This window comes from Bos javanicus, chromosome 9 (genome assembly GCF_032452875.1).
Source record: "Bos javanicus breed banteng chromosome 9, ARS-OSU_banteng_1.0, whole genome shotgun sequence".
Lineage (NCBI taxonomy): Eukaryota > Metazoa > Chordata > Mammalia > Artiodactyla > Bovidae > Bos > Bos javanicus.
The window spans coordinates 8,707,235-8,724,909 of record NC_083876.1 but is presented as its reverse complement, the minus strand read 5'-3'; the positions used below and the strand labels follow the sequence as shown (position 1 = coordinate 8,724,909).

Genomic DNA, 17,675 nt, shown 5'->3' with positions numbered 1-17,675 from the left:
TATTTACTTTAAAGTAATATTTTAAGTAAGTTTATTAAGATGGCGCCCCAAAACGTTTTGGTGAGCAAAGAGCAAAAAATGTCTGCTCGTTGGTACCATGAATCCCACAGAAGAGACTTAAATGTTTTATTTGTGGGTAATTACGCTTTCTCATATCCTGATGGGGATCCTCTTACCTGTTACACTGATTCCTTGGTGTTATCTTTCAAAAGCCACCTGTGATTCTTAGTTGTATCTGGAGAGATAGTTTGAATATTTTGAAAGTTTAAAATATTTTGATGATATCTAATTTGGCCTTTATTTAATTTCCTTTTCCTAAAATATCTCTTGCTCTGCTTTCTAATAGTTCGAATCAAATCGGTGTTTTAGGGCCCAGTTCAAGCCTTACTTTAATGGCATCTTTCATTATTAACCCATTCTGCCCAGATCATCCCTTTTTCATCCTTCATTCTTTTTTTAACATGTAATTAGTAGTTAGTTCATTGAGAAATATCAGTAGTGTCAGTGGACCAGAGATGGGACACACATCACAGCAGATACACAGGTGACCCAAGTTTGGGAAACACACTGCTAAAAGATCACCTTAGTCATTCTTCTCGTTTCTTATACCTTTTATTATCTTCTTGCCTTATCCCCTGCACCTAGTTCTTGGGCTCATGTTATGAAACATTCTTCTATGAATGGATGAAATAAGATCATGCTTTTGCATGGATAAATGGTATTCTCTTCTTGTTCCACAGTAGAAAACCAAGGGCTGTTTTCTCTGGGCAGAAGCTCCATTGATTAACACAGGGCCTAAACATTGTTGCAGGAAAGCCTTAATGTCAAGTTTACCATGAATCTTTTTATTCTAATTGAAATTTTACATAAAATTTACATTTTAGAATATTAGCCAAATGTGGTTTAATAGGAAACAGGGTATAAAGTTCATAATGTGTCACTTTTTAATCAAAATATATATGTTAATATACTATTTACATTTTAACTGTATCTTCATTTTTTAGAGCAATATGACTTACAATGACCATAGAGGCAATTCATCCCTTTCTGTGCCAAAGAGATGTGATGCAGATGCCCCTGAAGGTAAAGCAGCTTGTTTCAACCTTTCTTAGAATTTATAACTGTGTAAGAAAAGATTTGTTTTGAATTATGGTGTCTTAAGCATCTGATACCTTTGTTTTCATATGTGGTGACAAAAGGAACTTTGTTAAGAAGAAATTGGTCTCTTCAATAGAACTTCTTGGTGATATAATGATTTCCATTAGGGAGAGGATCATTATAAATTAGTTACCCTTGAAGAACAAAATGTGGTTATTATTTACCATACTTACTGGTATAATAAGAAATCATTCTTAAATGCCTTTTTTGTTGTTGTTTTAAAAAATTCAAGAGACTTTTGGTAGAATCTGTCACTTTTAGGACTGAGAACAAAAGTGCCTATGACCTAGAACAGCTTTTAACCCATCCAGCTCTGGTCACTTTAGTTAATAAAATAATGATAAAGTTAATGATGACAGCAGTTAATGTTTAAGAATGTGTAATTGTGAGCCAGACATTATAAGTTTTTCCTGTGTATTCTGACAAAAGCTCTGAGATCCTGTGCTCTTCATCTCTGTGAATTTTGAGAGGGTCTTTTTTTTTTTTTTTTTCTGTCTTCTGTTTGCTAAGATGATTTTTTTTCCTGTTACTATTATAGCATTCTTTCCTGATTAAGGATTCCAGATTTATTCTTTCAAGATATGCAAAAACTTTTTTCTACTTTTGCCTTCAAAATGCTTTTATTCCAAAGTAAAGTAATGTGTTAGATATATTTCTTGATAAGTCATTGAGGGGTTCCATTATGAAAAAGATAAATTTGGAGTGCTTTAGCAGAGTCAGCTCTAGACTGTTGTGGAGTAACGGGAATAGGTACAGAACGCTGGATGGCCCGGTAAGGCAGCAGTGAGCTCTACCTGGAGGTCACTGTGGGCTCGTCAGAAAGAAGGGCTTCAGACGGGGGATGGCAGGGCCGCCTCTCCAGGTGAGAGGGGAATCCAGGGAAGGCTGCTCCAGGCGGAGGAACACAGCGTACACATCAAGTTCCCTTCGACCGTACAGTTTTGTGTTCAGACAGTTTAAAACCATTATTGTTGTTTTGTTTTTAATTGTGGAGGTGTAAGGGGTTGGAGGAAAGAGGAAATGGGGTTGCCAAGTTAGAAGTCAAATCAGAAAGGTCTGGAAAAGAGCCAATGGATGGTTTTACACAAGAAAGTGGAAACTGTGGTCTGGCTTGTTTTCAGTAACTTAAATTACAGAAGAGAGAGAATGGATTTGAGAAACTGAGACCAGAGCATAGAAACCATTTGGGAGAGGGTGCCAGGAGGAACAGTTTACAGTAATCCAGGAGAGATGGTGAAAGCCTGAAGCAAACAGTGGTCTTAAGAGTGAAATGAACACAGAATTGAGAGAAGACCTCCTTGCTTGGATCTGAAGAGTGGCAGGGGAGGCAGAATATTTTGGAATGGCCTCCAGTTTCTGAGTAATATGGTAAATTTTGGTATCACCAAGGTGAGGTAAAAATAGATACTAAGATTAAAGAAAAAAGTATAGATACTGCTTAGCTGACTTGAGATGGAGATTTCACGGGGAGTTGGATATTTACAGAATGAACTCAGAAGGCAGAGTGTGAGGAGCCTGGAGACCCAGGCAGGCGGATGACAGAACTATGGGGGAGTGAGCGGAAAGAAGAAGGAGAGATGTGGATGCTGGAGGCAAAAACTACGTGCAGTGAATAAAAGGGAATGTAAAGCACTGAAATTCTTCATGGAGCTTGAGAGGGATTGGATGGAAACTAGAGAAGGTATGCAGCATCAGCAGAGAATCTTTTTTTTTCTTTTCTTTTTGAATGAGGAGAGACTTTAGGGATGATGGGATGAATTCATGGAGCAGGAAAAATTGAAGAAAAATATGAGAAAGAATGAATGATGAGCCAGTGTCACCCTGTTCTGGAGGACACAGTAGTTAGAACATTGAAGAATGCTTTAGGTGGAAGGAAGGATCCTTCTTGCTCTAGATTGCAAGGAAGGAGTCAACAGTGTGAACTCAGATAGTAATTTCTTAGTGAGGGTGAGCAGGAAGTTCTCTGTGATTGTCTCATCTTGCTTTGAGGTGTAATTTCAGTTATTTGCTGAGAATCACGTGGGCCACTGGGCACAAAACTAAAGAAAGGGGCACAAGTTTTGCTAGGTGAACAGAACGTCTGACTGGAGATAAGTTAGTGATAAATGAATATATGCCAAGGGGTGGAGATGAAATTCTCTCTCTGTATTTTTGCTGGATATGTCTGCACAGCTGGTGCCTTTCTCCATCAGAGCCTAGGCTATCTGGGGAGATGATTTGAAGGACTGGAGGAGGATGAGAGTTAGAGACAGAACAGGCTGAGAGTCAGAAATGGAAGAGACCAAGCGCAGAGTCCAGGGTGCAGGGCAAAGACGGGAAGAGACCAAAACTGGGAGGAAAGAACAAGGTCAAGAGATGAGTCAAAACCAAAATCAAGGGAAAGCAAACGTGAAGAAGAAGTAATAGTGAAATGTTTCTGTTATAAATTAATTGACTTAATTTTCCAGGTCTGCTTTGGTAGCTAACAACAAAGACACTTTAGTCCCAGGTTTTTAACTTTGAAATGCACACAGCCCCACCCCCACCCCACACACACATCACAAGTAGGGTTGATACATGAAATGCTTTGGGTTGTCATTTTTTGCTAAGTGAGAACAGAATGAAAAGTTACTGTTGGGTTGATTTGTAATTTTTTGAGAGGGCTCTGACCTTGAAGATCTAAATAAGTTCTGTTTCTTAGATTCTTACGTTATTGAAACCTTAGCAGAAAAACAGGTCAAACTTTCAAAATCAAGTTGCACTGGTAAAAGGGGCTTTAAAATGCCCCTGTATTGCTGAACTGAATGAATTTGTGTGTTATAGATCAGTAAGCTTTAGTTAAATGATACACTTGGCCATAACTTTTATATGCATCCCATTTGGTATTTTTCTTTTTCAGTCTAGTTTATAGTGGTTTAAGTGACCTCCTTTGAATTGTTAAATATTTTTCTAAAACATTTTAGTTGATTTATGCTTTGAAATGTTACTTTGCAGTATAAAACATACCCTTTAGATTTATGGATTTATCTCTCCCAATATTTTGTCTTTGTTCTCTACCAAATCTCTAAATGTCAAATTGCCTGTGCATGCTGGGAAGAGGATGGCAGAAATACAATTGTTATATTTGGGATGCAGGGTAGTTTTCTTAAGAGAGTAAGAAAAAACAATGATGGACTGTTAGGAGAGCTCTCCCTGCCAGATTCAAAATTAAGCATGCTCTGGGTACTGCCACTCATAAAGGAGATATTAACCCTACTAATTCACATATAAGCAAATGAAAATCATTGTTTTATACATTAAAAATTGTAATAATGGAGAAGAATGAGCAGTTCACATGAGATTTGACACGTGGGGTAGGGCTAGGGTAAAGTCTGTGGTGAAAGACTGATCGCGCGGTGTCCATTCACCGTGGACTAGGAAATCTCAGCTTGCAAGAAGAAAATCAGCACTGTGTCACTTGTGACATTTTGGTGGGCACTTTGACTAAGGTAGATGATACTGTAATAAAAATACCCCACAAGGCACTTGGTGGCACCTTTGTTACGCACCTGTTGCAAGTAATAGTTTTGGAGAACAGTTTTTCAATTTAGAAACAAAAAAGTTATAATTTATTGTGTTGTACTTAAAATTATTTCTCTTGGACTGCAAGGAGATCCAACCAGTCCATCCTAAAGGAGATCAGTCCTGGGTGTTCTTTGGAAGGAATGATGCTAAAGCTGAAACTCCAGTACTTTGGCCACCTCATGCAAAGAGTTGACTCATTGGAAAAGACTCTGATGCTGGGAGGGATTGGGGGCAGGAGGAGAAGGGGACGACAGAGGATGAGATGGCTGGATGGCATCACTGACTCGATGGACTTGCGTCTGAGTGAACTCCGGGAGTTGGTGATGGACAGGAAGGCCTGGCGTGCTGCGATTCATGGCGTCGCAAAGAGTCAGACACGAATGAGCTACTAAACTGAACTGAAAGATAATCTTCCTAGCAAGATGTTAAAGCAGTGATTTTTCTAAAACACACATATATTGATCTCTTACTAATACTGAGTACATTTTAGAGACTTTTTTTCTTAAGTAATATTGCATTCATATATGAGGTTGTCTGGCATTTTTCAAATGTTATAATGTTTGAGAATTAAAAGAGTCATCTAAAAATAGTTAAGGTTTTTTGTGTTTAAAATGATCTCTGAAAGAATAATTTAGCAGAGTTATAAACAATGCCTATCATACCATGTTTACAAAGTTCTCTTAAAGCAACAATTTTTCAAATTTATCCTTTCACATAATGCATTGTTTATAAATTCTAAGTGAGCCACCTGAGCAAATTAGAAATCCATTTTTAGATTTTATATGCAATTATGATGAAAGGACTTTTACATTCTTAGTTTTATGTTTGTTAATTGCTACTTAATCTAATATATATTAATACATGCACAATTTACATGCTAATGTGAGTAAAATAGTTAAACACAGAATTATGAAAAATAATACAAACATGCAGAAATATTTGAGTCTGGATAGGAGGATGAATGATCAGTGTGTCTTTGTGGTCTGGCAGAATAGAGTACTGGGTAGGTTCTCAGAGAGAGAGACAGCATCAGAGACATATACACAGCCCATGCCTTTGGAAAGCAAACAGCCTAATGGATTTGGATATGAAAATAAATAATAGTAATAGAAAAGTAAATGGCATACTGTAATGAAATTACAGGCAGAATGCTGTGGGAAGGCAAAGGAGGTAATGGTTTTCCCTACAGTGTAACATTTTAACTGGGCCTCAAAGCGCAAGTGAATCTAAATGAACAAACAAAACAGTGGAGGCTGTACCAAGCGGAGAAGGAACCTGTGTTAATAAAGCATAAAGTCAAATTTATTTGGCCTGATATGGAAAAAGTATGTTGTGGCAGGAGCATTGAATGTTTGGGAAATACAGAGAGGGATGAAGCAAGATTGTATCTTTCCAAATGACCATTTTAAAAAAATCTGTGAACCACAAGTTTAATTTCTGCTGTCCTGTTTAATTATTTTACCTTTCCTTGACGGGAACTTGTCTTATTTGGACAGTAAAACACCTAGAAATGTGATGATCTGTATAAATCAAGCTTGATTTTTGTGGGATGTTCTGGTTAAGTATATTTGTTAATGTATATAGCCAGCCTTAAAAATCATTAATCTGTGGTTTTAGATTTTAGCATTAGGATATAATTTCACTAGGACAAATGGTTAAGATGACTTAAGTTAACTGATGATGCTAAAATAAAAACTGATGTGTTAAACTAAACTACATGAATTACAAAAAGTTCAACAGATTTAAAATGAAAGAGCTAAAACAGAGTTATAATTACATATACTAACTACAAAGGGAAAAGTAAGATGATATTGAATAACTAAAGATAATGTTAGAGGAAAAATAATAAAGTAAAACGTGCATACTTTTACTCTAAATACTTACTTTAGAGAGGAGTTGAATGCTAAGTTTTGGAGTAAACAAGCCCATTATCAGGGAGAGCCTCAAAATACATTCTATAAAAAAAAAAAAATACATTCTATATAAATAAAATGTATTTACCATGCTGTTTTGCTTTTGTCATTAATAAAAGCAAGTAGACCTGTTTTCTCAGAATTTCAGGTACCTATCCTTCTGCAGACTTTTCTCTGAGATACTACATCATCTAAGATACTATGTCAGTTTGTGGCTGTAAAGAACCAGCTGTGAGAGCGGGATGATCATGGCATGTTTTCCCTGAGGTCAGCCAGGGATCAGGAAGGGCTGTCTGCTGGCCGGCTCAGAAGAGGGCAGACCTCGGAGACCTGGTGAAAGAGGGTAATCTAGCTAAGGGTTACTTAAGTCAGATCAGCAAGCCACCTGTTCTGATTGATCAGTGTGGACAAATAGCTCAGCTAATCTTCCGTGAAGCGAAGGCTGAGAATGTTAGGGGCTTGTGTCTGGCTCTTTTGCAGGTAAACAAGGGGGTGTCCTAGAGCCTTCTCTATATCATAGGTTGTATCCTTCTTCATACTAAGCCTTCGATACCTGGTGTGTATTTTATACTTAAGGAACATTTTAATTCAACCACTAAATTTTCATTAAGTAAGTTAATGTGACCATTTAAGTAAGTTAAAGGTGAAATACAGTTCTACTAAAGTACTGCTTCAGTTTTTAGTTTAAACTAATTAAAAGTATGTAATATTAGAAATTCGTTCCCTAGTCTCAGTAGTCATATGTCAAGTGCTGAAAAGTCGCATGTTTCCAGTGGGTGTTATGTTGGACAGCACAGTCTAGAGCCTGGATGGTTGGTTGGCATCTCATAGGAAACAGAGCTTCTTGCAAAGTGGAGCCCCTCCCTCTCCTGAAGATGGCATCATCACGTGAAGTAAAGTTAAATATATTACTTGCAAAAAGTGAAAAGCAAAGTTGACCTTAGTGTCAAGAACAAGGAGAAAGAACCAGATTCCTAAGAAATCGTAGTTGCAGACTAGCACTTTGCAGGTATGCAGGCCAAATGCACATCAGCAGAGTGAATTTGTTTCACTGCAGTTTCAGACTGGCAGTGCAGTAAATGGTGCAAGTAAGTACAATCCTCACGAGAGGACATACCTTAATTCTTGGCTTCACAGAATTCCCACAAAGGAGCACAAGTGAAGATGTCAGAGTCAAATATTCAAGCACACAAGAAGACAAAGCACCGCGTATAAGAGAGCGAACAGAAGTAGCAGACAGCAGAGAAAGACCTGCCAAGCTCTGATCCTGGAACTATCAACACAGATTATGGAACAATTAACTATGATGAAAGAAATAAGATCAGATCAACATACCGCAGATGACAGCAAAGTATTAAAGAAAGAATGAATGAAACCCTAGCAAATTTATAAATGGACGAAATGCAGTGTTTGAAAATGAACATACAGTAATTGAAATTAAACTCAGTGTAGCAAACTACAAGAGTAAAACCACAACAAGGCATCTCCACTTACTGTTCATTAACTATGGGAGGAGGAGGGGTAGCTGAGGTAGCTCATCTCAGAGGAAAATGGGCACAAGCCCCGCCAGGTAAATAGATGGACACCGTCCAGCACGGCCTGTACCTCCAGGCATGACCGCCTGGGACGATCAGAGAACGGGGCTCAGATCATGAGGAAACGGAACCCAGACCCAGCCTGACGGCTGACAGCCATGATGTAAAAGCGGTGCTTTAGATCCATCAGTGTCATCAGAGACCAGAGGCTGAGGGGCTCACAGGTTCAGGGAAGTAAAGAGACATCTCAAGTGAGTGTGATATGTGGTCCTGGATTTGGTCCTGCCCTTAAGGGATGAATGTTCTAGGAAGAATACACTCAGATAAATGACATGTTGCAGTATGGACCATAGGGCCAATTTTAAAAAATATAATATCAGTATTAAAAGTCTTAAATTTAATAGCTCTTCTCTGGTTAGGTAAGAGAAGGTCCATCTTGTAAAAAATGCTGTGTTAAGTGGCTAAATTGAATAATGTATGGTTCAGAAAACAGAAGTAAATATGTTGAGAAAAAGATAAAAGAGAGGGGAAAAAAATGAGGCCCACTATATACCATCAGATGGCTGTTGCTACTGCTCAGTCGCTATGTCATGTGCTACTTGCAACCCCAAGGACTGCATCATGCCAGGCTTCCCTGTCCTTCACCATCTCTGGGGGGTTGTTCAAACTCATGTCCATTGGGTTGGTGGTGCCATCTAACCATCTCATCCTCTTTTGTCCCCTTCTCCTCCTGCCTTCAATCTTTCCCAGCATCAGGGTCTTTTCTAATGGCCCCTCAGGTGGCCAAAGTAATGGAGCATCAGCTTCAGCATCAGTCCTTCTAATGAATATTCAGGGTTGATTTCCTTTGGAATTAACTAGTTTGATCTCCTTGCAGTCCAAGGGACTCTGAAGAGTCTTCTCCAATGCCACAGTTCAAAAGCATTAATTCTTTGGCACTCTTTATAGTCCAACTCTCACATCCATACATGAGTACTGGAAAAAGCACAGCTTTGACTAGACAGAGCTGTGTCACCAAAGTAATGTCTCTACTTTTTAATATGCTGTCTAGGTTTAATAGCTTTTCTTCCCGAGCAGAATTTAATGCTTTTAATTTCATGGCTGCAGTCACCATCTGCAGTGATTTTTGGAGCCCAAGAAGATAAAGTCTCTCACTGTTTCCATTGTTTCCCTGTCTATTTGCCATGACGTGATGGGACCAGATGCCATGATCTTTGTTTTCTGAATGTTGAGTTTTAAGCCAGCTTTTTCACTCTCCTCTTTCACTTTCATCAAGAGGCTCTTTAGTTACTCTTTGCTTTGTGCTGTAAGGGTGGTATCATCTGCGTGTCTGAGGTTATTGGTATTTCTCCCGGCAATCTTGATTCCAGCTTGTGCTTCATCCAGCCCAGCATTTTGCATAATGTACTCTGCATGTAAGTTTAATAAGCAAGGTAATAATATACAGCCTTGACATACTCCTTTCCCAATTTGGAACCAGTCTGTTTTTCCATGTCTGGTTCTAATGGTTGCTTCTTGACCTGCATACAGATTTCTCAGGAGGCAGGTCAGGTGGTCTGGTATTACCATCTTTTTAAGAATTTTCCACAGTGTTTGTGACCCACACAGTCAAAGGCTTTGGTGTAGTCAATCAATTAAGTAGAAATACATGTTTTTCTGGAACTCTGTTGCTTTTTCTGTGATCCAACATATGTTGGCAGTTTGATCTCTAGTTCCTCTGCCTTTTCTAAATCCAACTTCAACATCTGGAACTTCACGGTTCATGTAATGAAGCCTAGCTTAGAGAATATTGAGAATTGCTTTGCTAACGTGTGAGAAGAGTGCAATTATGCAGTAGTTTGAGCATTCTTTGGCATTTCCTTTGGGATTGGAATGAAAACTGACCTTTTCCATTCTGTGGCCATTGCTGAGTTTTCCAAATTTGCTGGCCTATTGAGTGTGGCACTTTCACAGCATCATCTTTTAGGACTTGAAGTAGCTCAACTGGAATTCCATCACCTCCACTAGCTTTGTTCATAAGGATGCTTCCTAAAGCCCACTTGAGTTTGCACTCTAAGATGTCTGGCTCTAGGTGAGTGATCACACCATTGTGGTTATCTGGGTCATTAAGATCTTTTTTGTATAGTTTTTCTATGTATTCTTGCCACCTCTTCTTAATATCTTCTTCTGTTAAGTCCATATGGTTTCTGTCTTTAATTATGCTCATTTCACATAAAATGTTCCCTTGGTATCTGATTTTCTTGAAGAGATCTCTAGTCTTTCCCATTCTTTTGTTTTCCTCTATGTCTTTGCATTGTTCACTTAGGAAGGCTTTCTTATCTCTCCTTGATATTCTTTAGAACTCTGCCTTCAGAGGGGTATAGCTTTCGTTTTCTCCTTTGCCTTTCAGTATTCTAAAAGCTGACAGTACCAAATGCAGGCCAGGATATGGAATTACTGAAGATAACCACTTCTAATTACCTTTTTAGTAGAATTATAATTATATTATTTATATAATTATATGTTAATTACATCCTTTTATGGAAAAGGAAATGGCAACCCTCTGCAGTATTCTTGTTTGGAAAATCCATTGAACAGGTGAGCCTGTCTGGCTACAGTCCATAGGGTCATATAGAGTCAGACAGGACTGAAGTGACTTCATGCATACATCCTTTTAAAAATTTACACTTCTATTAATATATGTTATTTTTCTTAAATTCCAAAAATTTAAATTTATATGCACAGTGAGTGTTTCAGCATGATGTATTTTGTCCCACAAAATGACAGGAACATATTTTGAACATAAGAATTAGTGAATATAATGTATGCTATGTGGTAACTTCCTAGCAATTTAGACTAAAAGGTATATCTTCTTGTGAAAGTAAGTTGATCTTTTGTGTGTAATTTCAATTTTGAATCTGCTAAAAATCATTCATCTCTCACATTTTCCTGTCATTTCTGATATAAATTGTTAGCATCAAATAAACCTTGATTTAATTATAGACATATTCAGTTGTAGAAAATGAGTCATTCTTTGACTTGGTTTATAGAATGTATTCCGTTTGAGGTTCTGTAAAAAGATAGTTGAAATCCACAAAGAACATATTAAAAACTCTTCAGAAATTAAACCTCTAAAAGTGCATAGTACTTTAAAGCTTGTTGAATTTTTTCATATTTTAAATAACCCACCAATTTAAATATAAAGATGATATTCTGTATTTGGTGATACAGTTCAACTTAAACAATTCAAGATATTCTTATAAAGTTCTCACTTATTTTTATTTTATTTTTTTTTTTTTATTCTTCCAATTTTATTTTATTTTTAAACTTTACATAATTGTATTAGTTTTGCCAAATATCAAAATGAATCCGCCACAGGTATACATGTGTTCCCCATCCCGAACCCTCCTCCCTCCTCCCTCCCCATACCATCCCTCTGGGCCGTCCCAGTGCACCAGCCCCAAGCATCCAGCATCATGCATCGAACCTGGACTGGCAACTCGTTTCCTACATGATATTTTACATGTTTCATTGCCATTCTCCCACATCTTCCCACCCTCTCCCTCTCCCACAGAGTCCATAAGACTGCTCTATACATCAGTGTCTCTTTTGCTGTCTCGTACACCGGGTTATTGTTACCGTCTTTCTAAATTCCATATATATGCATTAGTATACTGTATTTATGTTTTTCCTTCTGGCTTACTTCACTCTGTATAATAGGCTCCAGTTTCATCCACCTCATTAGAACTGATTCAAATGTATTCTTTTTAATGGCTGAGTAATACTCCATTGTGTATATGTACCACAGCTTTCTTATCCATTCATCTGCTGATGGACATCTAGGTTGCTTCCACGTCTTGGCTATTATAAACAGTGCTGCGATGAACATTGGGGTACACGTGTCTCTTTCCCTTCTGGTTTCCTCAGTGTGTATGCCCAGCAGTGGGGTTGCTGGATCATAAGGCAGTTCTATTTCCAGTTTTTTAAGGAATCTCCACACTGTTCTCCATAGTGGCTGTACTAGTTTGCATTCCCACCAACAGTGTAAGAGGGTTCCCTTTTCTCCACACCCTCTCCAGCATTTATTATTTGTAGACTTTTGGATCGCAGCCATTCTGACTGGTGTGAAATGGTACCTCATAGTGGTTTTGATTTGCATTTCTCTGATAATGAGTGATGTTGAGCATCTTTTCATGTGTTTGTTAGCCATCTGTATGTCTTTTTTGGAGAAATGTCTATTTAGTTCTTTGGCCCATTTTTTGATTGGGTCGTTTATTTTTCTGGAGTTGAGCTGTAGGAGTTGCTTGTATATTTTTGAGATTAGTTGTTTGTCGGTTGCTTCATTTGCTATTATTTTCTCCCATTCTGAAGGCTGTCTTTTCACCTTGCTAATAGTTTCCTTTGATGTGCAGAAGCTTTTAAGGTTAATTAGGTCCCATTTGTTTATTTTTGCTTTTATTTCCAATATTCTGGGAGGTGGGTCATAGAGGATCCTGCTGTGATGTATGTCGGAGAGTGTTTTGCCTATGTTCTCCTCTAGGAGTTTTATAGTTTCTGGTCTTACGTTTAGATCTTTAATCCATTTTGAGTTTATTTTTGTGTATGGTGTTAGAAAGTGGTCCAGTTTCATTCTTTTACAAGTGGTTGACCAGATTTCCCAGCACCACTTGTTAAAGAGATTGTCTTTAATCCATTGTATATTCTTGCCTCCTTTGTCAAAGATAAGGTGTCCATATGTGCGTGGATTTATCTCTGGGCTTTCTATTTTATTCCATTGATCAATATTTCTGTCTTTGTGCCAGTACCATACTGTCTTGATAACTGTGGCTTTGTAGTAGAGCCTGAAGTCAGGTAAGTTGATTCCTCCAGTTCCATTCTTCTTTCTCAAGATCTCTTTGGCTATTCGAGGTTTTTTGTATTTCCATACAAATTGTGAAATTATTTGTTCTAGCTCTGTGAAGAATACTGTTGGTAGCTTGATAGGGATTGCGTTGAATCTATAAATTGCTTTGGGTAGTATACTCATTTTCACTATATTGATTCTTCCAATCCATGAACATGGTATATTTCTCCATCTATTAGTGTCCTCTTTGATTTCTTTCACCAGTGTTTTATAGTTTTCTATATATAGGTCTTTAGTTTCTTTAGGTAGATATATTCCTAAGTATTTTATTCTTTCCGTTGCAATGGTGAATGGAATTGTTTCCTTAATTTCTCTTTCTGTTTTCTCATTATTAGTGTATAGGAATGCAAGGGATTTCTGTGTGTTGATTTTATATCCTGCAACTTTACTGTAGTCATTGATTATTTCTAGTAATTTTCTGGTGGACTCTTTAGGGTTTTCTATGTAGAGGATCATGTCATCTGCAAATAGTGAGAGTTTTACTTCTTCTTTTCCAATTTGGATTCCTTTTATTTCTTTTTCTGCTCTGATTGCTGTGGCCAAAACTTCCAAAACTATGTTGAATAGTAATGGTGAAAGTGGGCACCCTTGTCTTGTTCCTGACTTTAGAGGAAATGCTTTCAATTTTTCACCATTGAGGATAATGTTTGCAGTGGGTTTGTCATATATAGCTTTTATTATGTTGAGGTATGTTCCTTCTATTCCTGCTTTCTGGAGAGTTTTTATCATAAATGGATGTTGAATTTTGTCAAAGGCTTTCTCTGCATCTATTGAGATAATCATATGGTTTTTATTTTTCAATTTGTTAATGTGGTGTATTACATTGATTGATTTGCGGATATTGAAGAATCCTTGCATCCCTGGGATAAAGCCCACTTGATCATGGTGTATGATCTTTTTAATGTGTTGTTGGATTCTGATTGCTAGAATTTTGTTAAGGATTTTTGCATCTATGTTCATCAGTGATATTGGCCTGTAGTTTTCTTTTTTTGTGGGATCTTTGTCAGGTTTTGGTATTAGGGTGATGGTGGCCTCATAGAATGAGTTTGGAAGTTTACCTTCCCCTGCAATTTTCTGGAAGAGTTTGAGCAGGATAGGTGTTAGCTCTTCTCTAAATTTTTGGTAGAATTCAGCTGTGAAGCCGTCTGGACCGGGGCTTTTGTTTGCTGGAAGATTTTTGATTACAGTTTCAATTTCCATGCTTGTGATGGGTCTGTTAAGATTTTCTATTTCTTCCTGGTCCAGTTTTGGAAAGTTGTACTTTTCTAAGAATTTGTCCATTTCTTGCACGTTGTCCATTTTATTGGCATATAATTGTTGATAGTAGTCTCTTATGATCCTTTGTATTTCTGTGTTGTCTGTTGTGATCTCTCCATTTTCGTTTCTAATTTTGTTGATTTGATTTTTCTCCCTTTGTTTCTTGATGAGTCTGGCTAATGGTTTGTCAATTTTATTTATCCTTTCAAAGAACCAGCTTTTGGTTTTGTTGATTTTTGCTATGGTCTCTTTTGTTTCTTTTGCATTTATTTCTGCTCTAATTTTTAAGATTTCTTTCCTTCTACTAACCCTGGGGTTCTTCATTTCTTCCTTTTCTAGTTGCTTTAGGTGTAGAGTTAGGTTATTTATTTGACTTTTTTCTTGTTTCTTGAGGTGTGCCTGTATTGCTATGAACTTTCCCCTTAGGACTGCTTTTACCGTGTCCCACAGGTTTTGGGTTGTTGTGTTTTCATTTTCATTCGTTTCTATGCAAATTTTGATTTCTTTTTTGATTTCTTCTGTGATTTGTTGGTTATTCAGCAGCGTGTTGTTCAGCCTCCATATGTTGGAATTTTTAATAGTTTTTCTCCTGTAATTGAGATCTAATCTTACTGCATTGTGGTCAGAAAAAATGCTTGGAATGATTTCTATTTTTTTGAATTTACCAAGGCTAGCTTTATGGCCCAGGATGTGATCTATCCTGGAGAAGGTTCCATGTGCGCTTGAGAAAAAGGTGAAATTCATTGTTTTGGGATGAAATGACCTATAGATATCAATTAGGTCTAACTGGTCTATTGTATCGTTTAAAGTTTGTGTTTCCTTGTTAATTTTCTGTTTAGTTGATCTATCCATAGGTGTAAGTGGGGTATTAAAGTCTCCCACTATTATTGTGTTATTGTTAATTTCTCCTTTCATACTTGTTAGCATTTGTCTTACGTACTGTGGTGCTCCCGTGTTGGGTGCATATATGTTTATAATTGTTATATCTTCTTCTTGGATTGATCCTTTGATCATTATGTAGTGACCTTCTTTGTCTCTTTTCACCGCCTTTGTTTTAAAGTCTATTTTATCTGATATGAGTATTGCTACTCCTGCTTTCTTTTGGTCCCTATTTGCATGGAAAATCTTTTTCCAGCCCTTCACTTTCAGTCTGTATGTGTCCCCTGTTTTGAGGTGGGTCTCTTGTAGACAACATATGTAGGGGTCTTGTTTTTGTATCCATTCAGCCAGTCTTTGTCTTTTGGTTGGGGCATTCAACCCATTTACATTTAAGGTAATTACTGATAAGTATGTTCCCGTTGCCATTTACTTTATTGTTTTGGGTTCGAGTTTATACACCGTTTTTGTGTTTCCTGTCTAGAGAATATCCTTTAGTATTTGTTGGAGAGCTGGTTTGGTGGTGCAGAATTCTCTCAGCTTTTGCTTGTCTGAAAAGCTTTTGATTTCTCCTTCATACTTGAATGAGATCCTTGCTGGGTACAATAATCTGGGCTGTAGGTTATTTTCTTTCATCATTTTAAGTATGTCTTGCCATTCCCTCCTGGCTTGAAGAGTTTCTATTGAAAGATCAGCTGTTATCCTTATGGGAATTCCCTTGTGTGTTATTTGTTGTTTTTCCCTTGCTGCTTTTAATATTTGTTCTTTGTGTTTGATCTTTGTTAATTTGATTAATATGTGTCTTGGGGTGTTTCTCCTTGGGTTTATCCTGTTTGGTACTCTCTGGGTTTCTTGGACTTGGGTGATTATTTCCTTCCCCATTTTAGGGAAGTTTTCCACTATTATCTCCTCAAGTATTTTCTCATGGTCTTTCTTTTTGTCTTCTTCTTCTGGAACCCCTATGATTCGAATGTTGTAGCGTTTAATATTGTCCTGGAGGTCTCTGAGATTGTCCTCATTTCTTTTAATTCGTTTTTCTTTTATCCTCTCTGATTCATTTATTTCTACCATTCTATCTTCTAATTCACTAATCCTGTCTTCTGCCTCTGTTATTCTACTATTTGTTGCCTCCAGAGTGTTTTTAATTTCACTTATTGCATTATTCATTATATATTGACTCTTTTTTATTTCTTCTAGGTCCTTGTTAAACCTTTCTTGCATCTTCTCAATCCTTGTCTCCAGGCTATTTATCTGTGATTCCATTTTAGTTTCAAGATTTTGGATCAATTTCACTATCATTATTCGGAATTCTTTATCAGGTAGATTCCCTATCTCTTCCTCTTTTGTTTGGTTTGGTGGGCATTTATCCTGTTCCTTTATCTGCTGAGTATTCCTCTGTCTCTTCATCTTGTTTAAATTGCTGAGTTTGGGGTGTCCTTTCTGTATTCTGGCAGTTTGTGGAGTTCTCTTTATTATGGCGTTTCCTCACTGTGTGTGGGTTTGTACAGGTGGCTTGTCAAGGTTTCCTGGTTAGGGAAGCTTGTGTCGGTGTTCTGGTGGGTGGAGCTGTATTTCTTCTCTCTCCTTTCGAAGAGTTGGGTTGCTTTTCTGGGTGCCTGATGTCCTCTGCCGGCATTCAGAAGTTGTTTTGTGGAATTTACTCGACGTTTAAATGCTCTTTTGATGAATTTGTGGGGGAGAAAGTGTTCTCCCCGTCCTACTCCTCCGCCATCTTGGCTCCTCCCCCCCTCTCACTTATTTTTAAAGATAGAGCAACTTCCACACTTTCTTATGCGAAGCATTTGCTTTGAAAACTATGAGCTAAAACAGGATATTCTAATCAAAATTGTTTCTTATGATAGTGTCAGAAACCTAGCACTTTCTTTCTGGATATTTTCCATATGTACTCTAACTCCAACATTTTATCTATTCCAGAGCATTCTATTGTAACAATTCGTAGTAGACCATCTAAAGTCTTAATGGTTCCCAAATGTTGCTTAATAAGTTTTAAAAGCTTTTGAATCCCATAAAATGTGAGGAACTGACACCAATATCGCGTTGCTAATGCTCAGCAGACACACAGACACGTGCCTCTGCCCTCGGGTTAAACACCGCTGAGGACAGACCAAGTGGCAGACGGTCCTGACTGAAACAGCTCCAGTAGCCTCCTTACCAAGACAGGTGGCCTCAGAAGGCTTGCTTTGAGACTTGTCATTTCATTGCATCCACCAACGTAAAGCTTGTGTCATAAGCGTAGCCCAAATGTAATTCTCCACCTTTTACGACCTCGATTAAAGTGGCCAGCCCAGGCCCTTAAACCTTGTAGATACTCTTTGCCTTTCCCCTTCTTGTTCTCCCTCACAGTATTCAGTCTAATAAATATAGTTTTACTAAATGGATGAGGTTTTCTAAGTCGTGTTTTGGAGTGTTGACAGTTGACAATAAATAAGCCTAGTGATGCTGGATAATTTAAGGGGGATTTAATAATTTAATCAGTAAATTAAGAATCTT

At 37.6% G+C, this 17,675-nt stretch overlaps 1 protein-coding gene and 1 long non-coding RNA gene across 2 annotated transcripts in view; both read left to right on the top strand.

The window, feature by feature from the left end:
* Nucleotides 1–17,675, top strand: part of LMBRD1 (LMBR1 domain containing 1) — a 137,550-nt gene that overhangs the window by 103,996 nt on the left and 15,879 nt on the right. Inside the window, exon 14 of the mRNA XM_061427129.1 lies at nucleotides 1,005–1,083. Coding sequence (XP_061283113.1) covers nucleotides 1,005–1,083 — 79 coding nt within the window. The remainder of the gene's footprint in view (nucleotides 1–1,004; nucleotides 1,084–17,675) is intronic.
* Nucleotides 1,090–6,707, top strand: LOC133253664 (uncharacterized). The gene is made up of 2 exons (XR_009738369.1): nucleotides 1,090–1,629; nucleotides 1,806–6,707. It is a non-coding gene; the product is annotated as an uncharacterized LOC133253664 (long non-coding RNA).